The sequence below is a fragment of the Apis mellifera genome, linkage group LG1, assembly GCF_003254395.2.
Source record: "Apis mellifera strain DH4 linkage group LG1, Amel_HAv3.1, whole genome shotgun sequence".
Taxonomy (NCBI): Eukaryota; Metazoa; Arthropoda; class Insecta; order Hymenoptera; family Apidae; genus Apis; species Apis mellifera.
Genome location: NC_037638.1, coordinates 1,421,361 through 1,438,075, shown reverse-complemented (window position 1 = coordinate 1,438,075; position 16,715 = coordinate 1,421,361). Strand labels below are relative to the sequence as shown.

Genomic DNA, 16,715 nt, shown 5'->3' with positions numbered 1-16,715 from the left:
TTGTTGTTGTTTGCCATTGGAATTTCATTTTCACATAGAATTTCGACAATCGAGATTCTAAATCTAAAATTTCTTTTCTACGATATTGCTTCACAATAATTCCATTTTATACGATTTCATTTTCCATTGCAATTTCATTTTTCCCCCCCTATTTCTCCTATCTTAAGAATTTCGACGATTTCGAGATTCGTCCAAAATTTGTTGTTGTTTGCCATTGGAATTTCATTTTCACATAGAATTTCGACAATCGAGATTCTAAAATTTCTTTTCCACGATATTGCTTCACAATAATTCCATTTTATACAACGATTTCTCCATTTTTCCATTCTCCAATTTCATTTTTCCCCCTCTTTCTCCTACCTTAAGAATTTCGAGATTCGTCCAAAATTCGTGCCCCCACTTTGCCGCGCGAAAGGAGGGGAGGGGAGGGGAAATTCGCGCGCAACTTCACGCGCAAAAAAATTGAAAATTCCCAAGTATTATTATAGATAACCTTCGCGAAAAGCGAAAAGCGATTCGCGCAAGATGTGGATAAATTTCAATTATGATCGGATTGTACCTTCTAGACATTTACGTGGAGCAATTGATGCTGAACAGGGACGTTTACATAGACACGAACGGGGCGAAGCTGGTCGTGAAAGTTGCGTTCATTAATTTCCCACCGACCGAGGTCAACGAGCGCGAACGCTCGTTGAAAAATGAGACGATTTACGTTTACGGGTTCAGATGCGGCCAGTCCATACACTTCTCAATGCCTACCGAGGAGCTCGTCAACAAGATGAAGAAAGCGTTGCTCAAGATCGGTATTTTCAAAGTGAACGACACCTACCCCATTTGCCACATCTTCACCCATCTCAGCGGTTGCGCCTGCGACATGGTGAGAAACTTCCTTTCCATATTATATTTATATTTATATTATATTTATATTATATTTATATTTATTTTTGTTTCTTCGTAAAATTCCTTCAAAACAATTTTAGATCAATTTTATAATTGATATGATAGAATAATAATTATGTGTATATAAATATATGTAATGATTAAAGGTGACTTTTTGGAGATTAAAGGCAATTTGAACGGAGATAAAAGAATATTGAATATTTATTTATTTATTTATTTATGCTCGATTTTTTTTAGAGTATATTTATAAATAGATTTTCTTAAGCTATTATGAATAGCTAGATTTCTTTATACGAAATTAAATAGAATCGTCGGACGAGGTCTTTGATGAGTTTGAATAGAATATTTATATTTATTTTTGTTTCTTCGCGAAATTCCTTCAAAACAATTCTAGATCAATTTTATAATTGATATGATAGAATAATAATTATGTGTATATAAATATATGTAATGATTAAAGGTGACTCTTTGGGCAACTTGAACGGAGATAAAAGAATATTGAATATTTATTTATTTATTTATTTAGAGTATATTTATAAATAGATTTTCTTGAGCTTTTATGAGATGAATAGCTAGATTTCTTTATACGAAATTAAATAGAATCGTCGGACGAGGTCTTTGATGAGTTTGAATAGAATATTTATATTTATTTTTGTTTCCTCGTAAAATTCCTTCAAAACAATTCTCGACCAATTTTATAATTGATATGATAGAATAATAATTATGTGTATATAAATATATGTAATGATTAAAGGTGACTTTTTGGGCAACTTGAACTTGAGATAAAAGAATATTGAATATTTATTTATTTATTTATTTAGAGTATATTTATAAATAGATTTTCTTGAGCTATTATGAGATGAATAGTTAGATTTCTTTATACGAAATTAGAATCGTCGGACGAGGTCTTTGATGAGTTTGAATAGAAATATTATTTTTGAAGTTTTCGAGGTTTTTGTGAGCAGGGAATATGAATAATGAAAATTTAGTTCGAGTGAAGGTGGGGGTTGGTTTTTTGTTATTGAACGAAGAAATTATTTTTATTCATGGGAAATTGAATTTGGATAGAGAAAGCAATGATGAGGATGGAGATGAGATAATATAAATGAAGCATTAAATTTTTCATCGATGAATTATTTAATTAATGAAAGCGTGAAACGAGTAATTGTGTAATTAAAAAGATTAGAGGGAAAAGTAAAACTATTGCTCATGATTTAGTCTGATAAACCGAGGATGTAATTCGTAGAATGAAAGAATAATATAGACTTTATAATATTCGATAAAAATATACAAAATATAAAAGTTTTATGCGTATTGTATCAGGGTTGATTAAAGTTTATTTAATGATTGTTAAATATCTCGAAAATGAGCATTAAAATTATTAATATAAATTTGGAAATTAAATGTTATTCGAACTTATTAATATAATATTTTTCTTTAATTTAAAAGAATTTAATAATTTAGTTTATTTTGTTAATAACGATTTAAGTTTAAAATTTTATTTATAAAATATAAAGATATATATTGAAATTAAAAAAATATAGGAATAATGATTAGATTAGATTAGTAATAAAAGTAAATATTTTAAAATATAATTATAATTTAAATTATACAATTTAAAGGAACAAAAACAAAAACATTCTTTATTGAATTTAATTTTAGATCAATCTGCTCCATGAAGTAAAATTTAAATAGCTGCACTATATTTTACTGTACAAAGATAGCATAATAAATTCTCTTTTAATCGAAGAATCGAATGAACGAATTAATGAAATAATAATCGTCTCTAAATTATTTAATCAATTTAAATTTTTTAATTAAAATTCTAAAATTTGAATTAAGATCTTACAGAATTTCTACACAAAATCATAAGATCAATAACATTAATTACGAGAAAAAATTATAACCTTTAAAATTTTCGAGGCTACGTCGACCGCCAAACATCGATCATAATCATAATCATAATAAATAAACTTTTTTTATCCAATCGAGTGAATTAATGAAATAATAACTGTCTCTAAATTATTCAATCAATTTAAATTTTTTAATTTAAAATTCCAAAATTTAATAGTACGATAAGACTAGAATTTGTAATCATAAGATCAAATGGTTAACATTACGAGAAAAAATTGTATCGAACCTTTAAAATTTTCTAACTTTCTCTAAATTATTTAATCAATTATTTATTTAATCAATTTAATTTAATTTTTTAATTAAAATTCTAAAATTTAATTATGGAACGATAAGATTCTACAGAATTTATAATCGTAAGATCAAATGGTTAACATTAACTATTAGAAAAAATTGTATCTAAATTCAAAATTTTCGAGGCTGCATCTGTCTCTAAATTATTTAATCAATTATATTAATCAATTTAAATTTTTTAATTAAAATTCCAAAATTTAACTATGGAACGACAAGAACATTAATATTCTCTACAAGAAATAAATTGTATCGAACCTTCAAAATTTTCGAGGCTGCGTCTAACTATCTCTAAATTATTTAATCAATTATATTAATCAATTTAAATTTTTCAATTAAAATTCCAAAATTAATTTAATTATGAGACAATAAGACCCTACAGAATTTCCACGCGAAATCATAAGATCAAATGTTTAACATAAACTACAACAAAAAATTATATCCAACCTTCAAAATTTTCGAGGCTGCGTCTGTTTCTAAATTATTTAATCAATTATATTAATCAATTTAAATTTTTCAATTAAAATTCCAAAATTAATTTAATTATGAGACAATAAGACCCTACAGAATTTCCACGCGAAATCATAAGATCAAATGTTTAACATAAACTACAACAAAAAATTATATCCAACCTTCAAAATTTTCGAGGCTGCGTCTGTTTCTAAATTATTTAATCAATTATATTAATCAATCTAAATTTTTCAATTAAAATTCCAAAATTTAACTATGGAACGACATGTTAACTAAGAACGTTAACATTAACTACGAGAAAAAAATTGTATCCAACCTTCAAACTTTTCCTCCGACCATAATCACAAAACATAACCTTCTCTTGCCAATTTTTCAAGGCGAAGGCGATCGTGAAAGATCCAACACCGTACGTGTTCAAAGGCCCGTTCGAGCTGTTGGATCCTGGGAACAACTTCGCTGGCCAACTGGACATCGACATCACGGTTCGAAACTTGGGCAGGTATACACAACTTCTCCACTCCTTAATTCTTCCCTCTCCCTTCTCACCCACTTTTCACCCTTTTCTCGGACGCAGGGCGCTGGTGACGCCGTACGTGCTCGCTCCTAAATGCTTCGTGTTCAAGAACGAGCCGAACGGGCCCGAGTTCAGGTGCCAGGCGTTGAGGATGGGCGGCGGGATGGACGCCGGCGGGCCATCCTCGTCGCCTGCCGCCGTCGAGAACACGGTGAGGGAGGATTTGCTGGACAGGGGCCCGGCCGGGAACATGATGGCCGACGTGGCAGCCATCTCCCCCGTGGCCCCTCGCCTCGCCCTTGGCAGCCCGCCGCCCAAACTACCCAGGCCACCCCTCATCGACCCCACCCTGGCCAAGAAGAAGCCCAAGAAGGGTAAAACGAAGAAGAAGAAGTGAAGAATCGAGTTCTCTCTACTTTCTCCTTTCCTTTAAATTCTTTCATGAAAATTCGTCCGAAAGGCGGATTGAGGAATAATAAGAAGGAATAATAAGAACGATCTTTGTAATATTGTATTCTAATTTCTTGGGTATTTTCTAATCTCATTTCGATTGCAGGATTGTTTGGAAAAAGGTGAAGATAAAAGGTGTTCTAAAATTAAGAACAAGGTTTGAATTGAATATAAAAGAGAGGTTTTAGATATTTATTTTTTAAGGAAATAATTAAGTACATAGGATAGGATTATTTGCTGGCATATACCTTTCGTGATTTTTCATGATTTTTCTGCATAATTGTGGATAATTTCGTCGATACAGCGTTTAATTTCCTCTCGCAAATATGTATATACTTATATGTATATACATACAAAGGGTGTCCCAAAATTAACGCAGGATTTGAATTGAATATGAAAGAGAGGTTTTAGATATTTATTTTTTAAGGGAATAATTAAGTAAATAGGATAGGGTTATTTGCTGGCACATATCTTTCGTAGAAATTTTTCATGACTTTTCTGTATATATTGTGGCTGAATTTCAATAATGCAGCGTTTAATTTCCTCTCGTAATGCAAATATGTACTTATATATATATATATATACATACAAAGGGTGTCCCAAAATTAAGATTTGCAAGATTCGAATCAAATATAACAGAAGAAGAGAAGAATCAAGTTCTTTCTCCTTTCCTTTTCCTTTCTTTAAATTCTTTCATGAAAATTCGTCCGAAAGGTGGATTGAGGAATAATAAGAGTGATCTTTTTAATATTGTATTCTAATCTCATTTCGATTGCAGGATTGTTTGGAACGAGATAAAGGGTATTCTAAAATTAAGAGCAAGATTTGAATCGAATATAAAAGAGAGATTTTAAATATTTATTTTTTAAGGGAATAATTAAATAAATAGGATAGGGTTATTTGCTGGCACATATGCACCCTTTCGTTGAAATTTTTCACCTTTCTGCAGTTTAATTTCCTTTTGTAATGCGATTATGGGATTGTCGACGTAGACCTTTGACTTCGAATAACCCCGTAAGAAAAAATCAAATGGTGTTAAATCGCGCGATCTAGAGGGCTAATTCTGATCACCGAAACGAGAAAGTACACGATCAGGAAATGTCTCGTGCGATAATCGAATCGTTTCATTGGCTTGTTGAAACCGTATATTGGCCACATCGATGTCATCCAATTTCTGAAGAAAGAACCGTGTTATCGTGTCGCGATATCGAGCACCGTTAACAGTTGCCGCTTGACCAGCCTCGTTCTCGAAAAAATGATTCGATGATGTCTCCTGCTCAAAATCCGCACTAAACAATGATACGTTGTGGGTGCGTTTGTTTTTCGTTAATCATACATGGCTTCTCCGAAACCCAAACAATTTTGGCGATTAAAGCCATCGAGGTGAAAATGTGTTTAGGATTATTTTGCGACCGCCAAACTTTCATTATTTTTAAAATATTGTTCAATAATGAAGACACGTTGTTGTATCGTATAACGCTCCTAATTTTTATATAACCCTAAACTCTCAATTGTCAAGCTATTCTTTATTCAGGGTTGCCAATAACTATTTGATGCAAAAATGGCGGCAAATTCAAATCTTGCGTTAATTTTGGGACACTTTATATATAATACTCGATAAAATTCTCGAATTTTGAAAATTCTGGATTAATCCATGCGTAAGATAGCGGAATTGGCGAGTTGGAAATGAGAGACTGATGGAGAGAATCGAAAAGCAGGGAGAGGGAGAGGGAAGAGGGATCTTTCTCATGAGGAGGAGATGTTCGCTACGGGGCAGAGACGTCTGGCGACGACGCGATTATGATTTATGCCGAATCGAATCGAATCGAGCCTGATTTACGAGAGCGTAATGCTCTCTTAAGGGGTGTATTGGAAGCCGATCTCGTTCGACGAAACGAAATCTCGAACAAAGTGTTTCGTATTCGAATCCGCTGTTGTCCATCGTAATAGTAATCCTTTGAATTACTATTGTAATTTTATCGAAAATAATTCGAAAGGAATAATTGAAAATATTCATAATTGGTAATTTTATCGAAAATAATTGGAGAGGAATAATTGAAAATATTCATAATTGGTAATTTTATCGAAAATAATTGGAGAGGAATAATTGAAAATATTCATAGAGTAATTGAATTGGAAATTCTATATTATTGAAAGTTTCACAATTGATTTTTCGTGATTTCTGAGAATATTTGAGTATCGAGATATGAAAGCAGAAGTTGAAATAAATCATATATCGTTCAAATTTTCTATCGATCGATTCGATTAAAATGCACAATTGATTTTTAGTGATTTCTACGAATATTCAGGTATCGAGATATAAAATTAAAAATAAATCGAGTTATACGTGGTATCGTTCAAATTTTCGAAATCAAATCCATCGAGTATTACTATTGAAAGTTGCACAATTGATTTTTAGTGATTTCTATGAATATTCAGGTATCGAGATATAAAATTAAAAATAAATAAAGGTAAACGTGATCGACCAATTCGATCAAAGTGGTTGCACAATTGATTTTTCGTGATTTCTGAGAATATTCAGGTATCGAGATATGAAAGAAAGTAGAAATAAGTTATACATCGTTCAAATTTTCAATCGAATCCATTGAGTATTAAATTAGCAATACTATACTATTGAAAGTTGCACATTGATTTTTAATGATTTCTGAGAATATATATTCAGGTCATATCGAGATATGAAAGGAATTAAAAATAAAGGAAATACGTGGTATCGTTTAAATTTTCAATTCGATCGAAATGGTTGATTTTTTGCGAATATTCAGAATCCGATCAAAGTGCTTGCACAATTGATTTTTCGTGATTTCTGAGAATATTCTGAGATATCGAAGTATAAAAGGAAGTAGAAATAAGTCGAGTCATACGTGGTATCGTTCAGATTTTCAATCGAATCCATTGAATAAATTAGCAATAATATACTATCGAAAGTTGCACAATTGATTTTTCGTGATTTATGCGAATATTCAAGTATCGAGGTATGAAAGGAAGTAGAAATAAGTCGAGTGGTATCGTTCAGATTTTCAATCGAATCCATCGAGTATTAAATTAGCAATACTATACTATCGAAAGTTGCACAATTGATTTTTCGTGATTTATGCGAATATTCAGACATCGAGGTATGAAAGGAAGTAGAAATAAATCGAGTCATATGTGGTATCGTTCAAATTTTCAATCGACCAATCAAAATGGTTGCACAATTGATTTTTAGTGATTTCTGAGAATATTCAGACATAGAGATATGAAAGGAATTAAAAATAAATCGAACCATACGTGATATCGTTCAAATTTTCAATCGAATTTTCATCGAGTATTAAATTAGCAATAATATGCTATTAAAAGTTGCACAATTTTTAGTGATTTTTAGTGATTTCTGAGAATATTCAGATATCGACATATGAAAGGAATTAAAAATAAATCAAGTCATACGTGGTATCGTTCAAATTTTCAATTTGATCGAAATAGTTGATTTTCTGTGATTTCTGCGAATATTCAGAATCCGATCAAAGTACTTGCATAATTAATTTTTCATGATTTCTGAATATTCATCAAGGTATGAAAGGAATTAAAAATAAATCGAGTCATACGTGGTATCCTTCAAATTTTCAATCGAATCCATCGAGTATTAAATTAGCAATAATATGCTATTAAAAGTTGCACAATTTTTAGCGATTTTTAGTGATTTCTGAGAATATTCAGATATCGACGTATGAAAGAAATTAAAAATAAATCAAGTCATACGTGGTATCGTTCAAATTTTCAATTCGATCGAAATAGTTGATTTTCTATGACTTCTGAATATTCAGAATCCGATCAAAGTAGTTGCACAATTGATTTTTCATGATTTCTGAATATTCATCGAGATATGAAAGGAATTAAAAATAAATCGAGTTATTGAACTCGATATTGAACCGTCACATCGGTTCAAATTTTCAATCGAAATATTAAATTAGCAATACTATAATATTGAAAGTTGCGCAATTGATTTTTAGTGATTTCTGTAAATATTCAGAATCCGATCAAAGTACTTGCACAATTGATTTTTCATAATTTCTGAATATTCATCGAGATATAAAAGGAATTAAAAATTGAAAAAATCGAATCATACGTGATATCGTTCAAATTTTCAATTCGATCTAAAATACTTGGCACCTAGATTAATTCTAGTATCAACTTAAAGTAACTCGTTGTTAAAATCCTCTTACACTTACACTTCTAAAAAAAAAAAAAGAAATTCCTATACTCCTATTCCTATATACTTTCAAAATTAAATAACAATTTTACACACAATTCTAAAAGAAAAACACTAAAACACTAATTTTCTTTTCTCGAAAAGAAAAGGGTAAAGATTACGTTGGTTGGTCACGAGTACGAAACGGGTGTAGATAAAACAGCGTGGAACAGCTTACAAGCGTCGTCCCACGAATAACTGTCGGCTACTTATTATTATTTATTTTCCACGGTGGGAGGAGCGAGCGAGCGAGTTTCGAAAGCGCCTCGCGTGCATCGATTTGACTTAGCCTTACCGGTTACCGGTATCCAGTAACGACTTCCTGTCGTAGCTTGCCTTCGTAGCTGCAACCACCTGTACATATACAGGGTGTGTCCGCGAATGAATTTACTCGGCCAACGTCGACAACCACGACGTTGTCCACTTCCTTCTGCTTTCATCTCTTTTACAACTATACGTTTCCTATATATCGAGCTTCCATTCGAGAAAGAAATTACAACGAGAGAAAAAGAAGAGAATATAATTCTTATAACATCTCGGTGGATGGGAACGTGTTCGGTTCGTGGAAAAAGCGAAATTTAAGACGGTTTAAAGAGTTAAGTTTAAACGGGCGCACGTGCGTTTTCCGTTTCAGTTTTATTGGCATCATGGGACACGGTGAAATTTGTTTCCTAGGAGGTTAATCGATTACTCGCGTAACACGTGAAATACGCACGATATGCGGAAATGAATTATTAATGCGACACGTGACCGCGACGCGCGCAGCGCTCTCCACGGCGGAGGCGGAAGTCTGGGAATAAATTAACCCGAGAATCCTCGCTCAACTCTGATTTATTTTATCAATGATAATCGCGCTTTGATTAAACATTTTTACCCTTTTGTGCGTGTATCAACTTCCTCGAGGAATCGACGGGTATTTATTATATCGAGATGTAAAATATTTTCATTTAATTAATTTACCTCGAGTATTCTTACTTTTAAATATTCGAAATAAAGTGAACATTTAATTTTCATTTAATAAATGTATAATAAATGTTTCAAATTCAAGAATTATAATCTTAATTAAATTAAATATATCGAGAAATCAACTCGTGAGTTGAAAATTAAAAATTTTCATTTTCCTAAACAATAAATCTTCCAGAAAAAATTATTGGCGATCCTTGCACCGAATTTTCATTCTCCTATAAACAATAAATCCTTCGAAATTTCCATTTGAGAATCCTCGACGATAGAAATCGATAAAATTTATATATATATAAAATTTTCATTTATCTAAATAATAAATCTTGCAATGCTCGTTTCAGGAATCTAAATTGAAAATCGATACGCGCATATATGTACATATATCAAGAGCCACTTGTTCCACGTGAATCGAAGAAAAAAAAAAATATTCATTTCTCCGGTTAACCAATATATATATATATGTATCCAATTACAAAGCTCGCATTCGCGGGGATTTCAATCTTTAAATTGGAAATCGATAAGAGATACACAACCGTACACCAGTTGCGCATGAAGAACACGCTCGTTCCAAGTTCGAATTCCGATTACCATTCCACCGTCACGTTCCGCCGTTCCCTTCCGTCCAAGTATCACAATAATTCTCCGCCTCCCCTCCCCTCCCCTCCCCTCCCCTCCTCGCTCGCCGATACACACCGCCTTGCGTACCCCTTTGCGACTTACATACATTTACATCGAATTAAACTCCCCAACAGACCAACCGCGTGGAAGAATCGGATTCAGAACTCGAGGAATCTGTCGCCCGATCATTCTTATTATTATTATCAACTTCGATTCACGCCAAATCGAGAGGATAACGATAACTCGAAAACGTCTTAAATCGAAGATCTCGAATTATAATGTAATGTAAATTGTGAACCATCTCGGGATTTCGTATCGAATAAGTTAATCTCGATGATGAAAATGATAATAAAAGGAAACGAATGATAATGAAGTTGTATGTAAATAAAGAGGAAAAGGGAGAGGTTATCTGGAGATCATAATCGTTTCTTGATCTCGCTATTTTCTTAAAAGAAAGAGAAAGAGAAGAAAAGTAATTGAAAATACTCGAATAAAGTTTACTTTGGGTAGATTACTTATCGAGATTCACTTTCAGTACAATTTTCGTACGATTCGAACGATGAAAATTGTTGAAACGAGGTTATCGAAACGGAGTTATCGACGGAGTCGCGTATTCGGAACTGTCGTTCACGATTATTGCGAAACAGAAATACTTGCTTCACCGAATATCTCGCGTATGAGTAAATAAATTACGCGTGCGCGTTTTACGAGGCATAATAATACCATTAATTATTTTTTAGATCGGACGGGATGATTGAGAATAATATGTATATATATGTATATTATATATATGTATATATATGTATATATATGTATGTGTATATATGTATATTATTGGTTCGAGTTGTAAATTAAAACGTACGCGGTTAATTATTGAAACGTAGCTCGGGCGTGTTTATTATCTCGCTGCATTTGAGTAGATCGGTAAGGTAGATCTAATGCGTCGAATGTAAAAGTTTGCACCGCGTACGAATATTCTTTCGTGTCTCGGGAACGTGACAGTTAACGTGACGTTTACCACTAATCCGGCCGGTTGGAAAGGTAGAACTAGTTAAAAGTCTCGAATGAAGTTAGATGGATTACTCGTCGAGATGCTCATAGTTTATCGAATTTTTAGTGCAATCTACGATTCGAACGATAAAAATTGTCCAAATAACTTTATAATTATTGAATTCTTTTGCCTGTCTAATGCTTATAGAACACTATTTCTTTTAATCGTAATGGCGAATATGGATTTGCTCGAATGATAATTTTTTTTATCCGCTTCTCGATCTCGCTATTTTCTTAAAAGGAAAAGAGTCAGCCATTGAAAAAATAATTGAATAATATAATATATATATTATATAATACTTATTCTTTTCGATCTCGCTATTTTCTTAAAAAAGTCGATCATTGAATAAATAATTGGTTAAAAATTATCCAACTTATATTAATTTTGCTAATTAAATTTTCTTGCCCATCCACTGCGTTATTTCTTTTAATCATAATCGCGAATACGAATTTTTTTTTTTTATTTTTCGATCTCGCTATTTTCTCAAAAGGAAGAAAATTCTATTGAAAAAGTAATTGAAAACCTCGATGAACAAAGTTTATTTTCTACGAATTTTTTTTTATTTATTTTTCGATCTCGCTATTTTCTCAAAAGGAAGAAAATTCGGCCATTGAAAAAATTAAAAATCTCGATAAACAAAGTTTACTTTATTTTCTTCCCCATTTACTGCGTTATTTCTTTTAATCTTAATCACGAATATGGATTTGAATGATGTTTATTTATTTTTCTTATTTATTGGTTTTTCAATCTTCTACTATTTTCTCAAAAGGAAGAAAATTCCATCGAAAAAATAATTGAAAAAATAAAGTTTACTTTATTTTCTTGCTTGGAACTTCTAATTTCTTTTTAACGAGAATAATACGGATTAAGAGTTAATGATTAAAGAAAAGAAAGAAGCGCACAAAAGCGCGCAGAAGCGTTTCACTCACTTTCACTCGTCCGCCGTGCTGGCCTCTTCGAGTACTCTTCGCCGCTCCAACTCCTCCGCCCAAACCTTCCGTTCGCCCTTAAAACCTTCCTTTCATCCCCCTCCCACCCCCCACGCTTCCACCGACAATTCTAAAAATTCTTCCTCCCCCACAAAGTTGCACAATGTACTTCACGTGTCGTACAAAAAAGAAGAAGCCAGCAAGAGGCTTCAACCTCTATTTTCGTTCTAAAAATCCTCCCCCGCAACGCGAAATTCTACGAAATTCTAGCATTAAGTTTCTGAAATGTTCGAGGAAGGAAATTACTCGCGATATACTTGTTATTTTTCTGTGTATTCCATGATCTTCTCCAAGAAAATTTAATCCTTAAAAAAAAAGTGTGTTTATTTAACACATTTTGATTATCATATTTGAGTGATAGTAAACGTTCTCAATGTCATTTGTATTCGCTTATTTGAAGAATTTTGCGAAGAATCTTCATATTTGGAAAGATATTCTACAGGATGTAAATAAAATTACTATCGAATTGTTATAAAAGTAATACAAAAAAACAGAATTTAATAATAGAAAATCTTGGAAAAAAAAATCCATCGTATTTTCCAAGGAATTATAAATATTTTTCGAGTCGATAATTCGTTTAATTGCGATCGATCGTGAATGTGTCTTCTTTAAACGAATCAAAGTGTTATTAAATAAAAAAAAAAAAAAAAGAAAATAGAATTCAATAATAGAAAATCTTGAAAAAAAAATTCCATCGTATTTTCCAAGGAGTTATAAATATTTTTCGAGTCGATAATTCGTTAATTGCAATCGATCGTGAATATGTCTTCTTTGAACGAATCAAACCGTTGTTAAATAAAAAAAAAAGAAAATAGAATTCAATAACAGAAAATCTTGGAAAAAAAATTCCATCGTATCCAAGAAATTAATAATATATATAAATATTATATAAATATAAATATTAATTTTTAATATAAATAATTTTATAAATATTAATAAAATATAAATATTTTTCAAATCGATAATTCGCGTTTAATTGCCATTAATTGTGTGCATCTTCTTTGGAATGAGTCTAAAGAAATTAAATAAGAGTCTAAAGAAATATTCTCGAAATCGATAATTTACATTATTTAATAAAAAAAAAAAAAGAGAGAATTCAATATCAGAAAATCTTCGAAAAAAAGATTCCAAGATTCGTACGTGTCTTTGTCGATCGTATTATAAGGAATTATAAATATCTCTCAAGCTAGTAATTGCAATGTTAAAAAAGACAGAATTCAATCTTATATGTACGTTTACTTTAAACGAGTCCAAGGAATAAATATTCATGTCGTTTAATAAAAATAAAAAGACAGAATTCAATAACAAAAAATCTTCGAAAAAAAGATTCCAAGATTCCTATGTGTCTTCTCAATCCAAGAAAATGTATTAAAAAAAAAAAAACAGAATTCAATCTTCTATATATCTTCTCTGAACGAGTTCAAGGTATTAAACAATCTCAAAATCGATAATCTGCAAAAAAAGGAATTACAAATATCTTCCAACCTACTAATCTATCTTTAATTACAATATTAAGAAAAAAGACGAACTTCAATCGTACACGTTTCCTTTCTCGAAGTCCAAGCAATTAAATATTCTCAAAATCAATAATTTATTCGATAAAAAAGAATACAGAAAATCTTCGAAAAAGAAAAGATTGCATCGTACGAACATCACACACATCACAACGTTCAAAGATTTATTAAATATTTTTCGATAATTCGAAGGAGAGAGAGAGATTAAAAATAAGAAAATAGGACGTGCGGAGAGTGGAGAATAATAGAGATCGGCGTGGGACACGGTCAACGTTGACGTGGAAAACTCTCCCGCCGAGCGAGCGTGGGCGGAGCCTACGTACGTATGCCAATTAAGCGGCGAATCGCAGCGGGCGACGATTCGTTCGCTCGAGGAGCGCGTAAACGCGAAACTTTTCGATGCGAGGAAATCGTGGGCCAAGAAGCTCGGCGAGGCAAAATGGAGCGGCGAGGGGCAAACTATCGATCGGGACGAGTAACGGGCGGTTGACACGCGAGCGGCCGAACAGTTTTAGAGAGAGATAGATAGATAGAGTTAGAACATTTCTTTGATCTTCTCTCCTATTTCTTCCCGTTTAAGCCCGTTTCTCGGCCTCGTCGTTATTTATGGAGGATAATAAGATAATTTCGCGGGGATAAGGATACTTTGCGCTTTCTCGTTTTATGGATATTTTATTTCTCGCCTTCTTTTATTTCGTCTCTATGCTTCTATTATTATATAGAATTTATATTATATTTCTTTATTGATAGAAGTAATTTCGTCGTTCAATAACGAAAAATCAAACTCATCTTCACTCGAACTAATTTCATGAATATGAAATTAGAAACTTTGAAAATAATATTTTTTTGGAGTCAAACTCAGGCTAATACCAAAGATGTTGTAAGATCGATCTAATTTCAGATAAAGAAATTTAGTCATTCAACGATATATTATTCCACATCTCGTAAGATTATACGTAAAGAGCTTAAGGAAAGCTATTTATGAAGCGATATTCTAAATCGAGCATAAATAAATATCGTCGAAGGTCAAGTTGGAGAATCACTTTTGGAACGAAAAGGGTTAAGTTTTATGTGAAAATTGTTTTTTACATAAAACGTGTATTCAAATAGGTATACTTTCTACTTTTCCCTCTTGAATGGATTGAATCGAAAGGAAAGTTTCTTGCTTCTTTCTTTATTTTATTTAGAATCTATTCTCTCTTAAACTTCGCTTCTTCCAGAGAAATTACGTTACGCTCAATATAATATTCTCTTCTTTTTCCTATCTTTACAACGAGATGCAGTGTAATCAAATGAATCCAGTTCGAAGAAAAATCGACCTTTGAAAACCTTGCGTTAAAATTAGAATTTTCCAGGGGATGGATGTTATTCTCTTCTTTTTCGAAAGAATGTATGATAAGAAAGGTCAGGGAAGATTAAGAAAGGCGGGAAGAGATTATGAACGCTACGCTCATATAATATTCTCTTCTTTCTTCTATCTTTACATAACGAAATGCAATTTAATCCTCGTCAAATAACCAAATAAAGGGGAAAAAATTCAGTTTGAGAAAAGAAATTGATCGAAATTAAAATTAGAATTCCTCTCTTTTCCGTAGGATAAGAAAGGTCAGGGAAGATTAAAAATATATGCTCATATAATATTCTCTTCTTTCCTCTATCTTTACTCATCCCAACGAAATGCAGTTTAATCCTCGTCAAATAACCAACTAAAGGGAAAAAGATTTTGTTCGAGAAAAGAAATCGATCGAAGTTTGCATCAAAATTAAAATTTTCCAGGAATTTCTTTTTCGTAGACGAGAGAGATAGAGAAAGATTAAAGGGATGATTAAAAGGCGGGAAGAGAGATTGTGAACGCTACGCTCATATAATATTCTCTTCTTTCTCCTATCTTTACAACGAAATGCAATTTAATCTTCGTCAAATAACTAATCAAATAGAAAAATCCGGTTCGAGAAAAGAAATCGATCGAAATTAAAATTAGAATTCCCTTCTTTTCCGTACTAAAACGTGTACGATAAGAAAGGTGAGGGAAGTTTAAAAAAGGCGGAAAGATTATTTACAATGAGATATAGTTCAATCTTATATATAATTTGTCCTTAAAGAGAAAAAAATCTGGTTCGAGAAAAGAAATAGATTGGAATTAAAATTGCATCAAAAATTAAAATTAAAATTCCCTTCTTTTCCATACGATAAGAAAAGTCAGGAAAGTTTATAAAGTTTATAAGTTTATAAATTCGTCCTCAAAGAGGAAGAAAAAATCCTGTTCGAGAAAAGAAATAGATCAAAATTAAAATTACATCAAAATTAAAATAAAAATTCCCTTCTTTTCGGTACGAAAAGGTGTAGGATAAGAAAGGTCAGGAAAGTTTATAAATCCTCAAAAAGGAAAAAAAATCCGGTTCGAAAAAAGAAATCGATCGAAATTAAAATTAGAATTCCCTTTTTTTCCGTACGAAAACGTGTACGATGAGAAAGGTCAGGGAAGATTAAAAAAGACGGGAAGAGAGATTACTTATAACGAGATGCAGTTCAATCTTGTATATAATTCGTAATAATCTCAAAGAGAAAAAAATCCGATTCGAGAAAAGAAATCGATCGAAATTAAAATTGCATCAAAATTAAAATAAAAATTCCCTTCTTTTCGGTACGAAAAGGTGTACGATAAGAAAGGTGAGGAAAGTTTATAAATTCGTCCTCAAAGAGAAAAAAAATCCGGTTCGAGAAAAGAAATCGATCGAAATTAAAATTACATCAAAAAATAAAATTAAAATTAAAATTTCTTTCTTTTTCGTACGAA

General features: G+C 31.8%; 1 protein-coding gene and 1 long non-coding RNA gene across 3 annotated transcripts in view; one reads left to right on the top strand and one right to left on the bottom strand.

Moving 5' to 3' along the window:
• LOC100576602 overlaps positions 1-12,398 on the bottom strand; it is a 37,699-nt gene extending 25,301 nt beyond the window's left edge. Inside the window, exon 1 of one of the 2 annotated variants that reach the window (XR_003306485.1) lies at positions 12,345-12,398. This is a non-coding gene — a long non-coding RNA (uncharacterized LOC100576602). The remainder of the gene's footprint in view (positions 1-12,344) is intronic. The other variant, XR_003306483.1, reaches the window with a different exon arrangement.
• Positions 158-6,573, top strand: LOC113218530. Its single transcript, XM_026446031.1, has 3 exons — positions 158-877; positions 3,951-4,072; positions 4,148-6,573. The coding sequence occupies exons 1-3, from the start codon at positions 545-547 to the stop codon at positions 4,482-4,484; spliced, it is 792 nt and encodes a 263-aa protein (XP_026301816.1). The 5' UTR covers positions 158-544; the 3' UTR covers positions 4,485-6,573.
• Positions 12,399-16,715: the final 4,317 nt, after the last annotated feature.

Coding starts and splice junctions, on each gene's coding strand:
- LOC113218530 (XM_026446031.1), top strand. CDS start 545: ATGATCGGATTGTACCTTCTAGACATTTACGTGGAGCAATTGATGCTG. Junction 878..3,950: donor GCGGTTGCGCCTGCGACATG/GTGAGAAACTTC, acceptor CAATTTTTCAAG/GCGAAGGCGATCGTGAAAGA. Junction 4,073..4,147: donor ACGGTTCGAAACTTGGGCAG/GTATACACAACT, acceptor TCTCGGACGCAG/GGCGCTGGTGACGCCGTACG.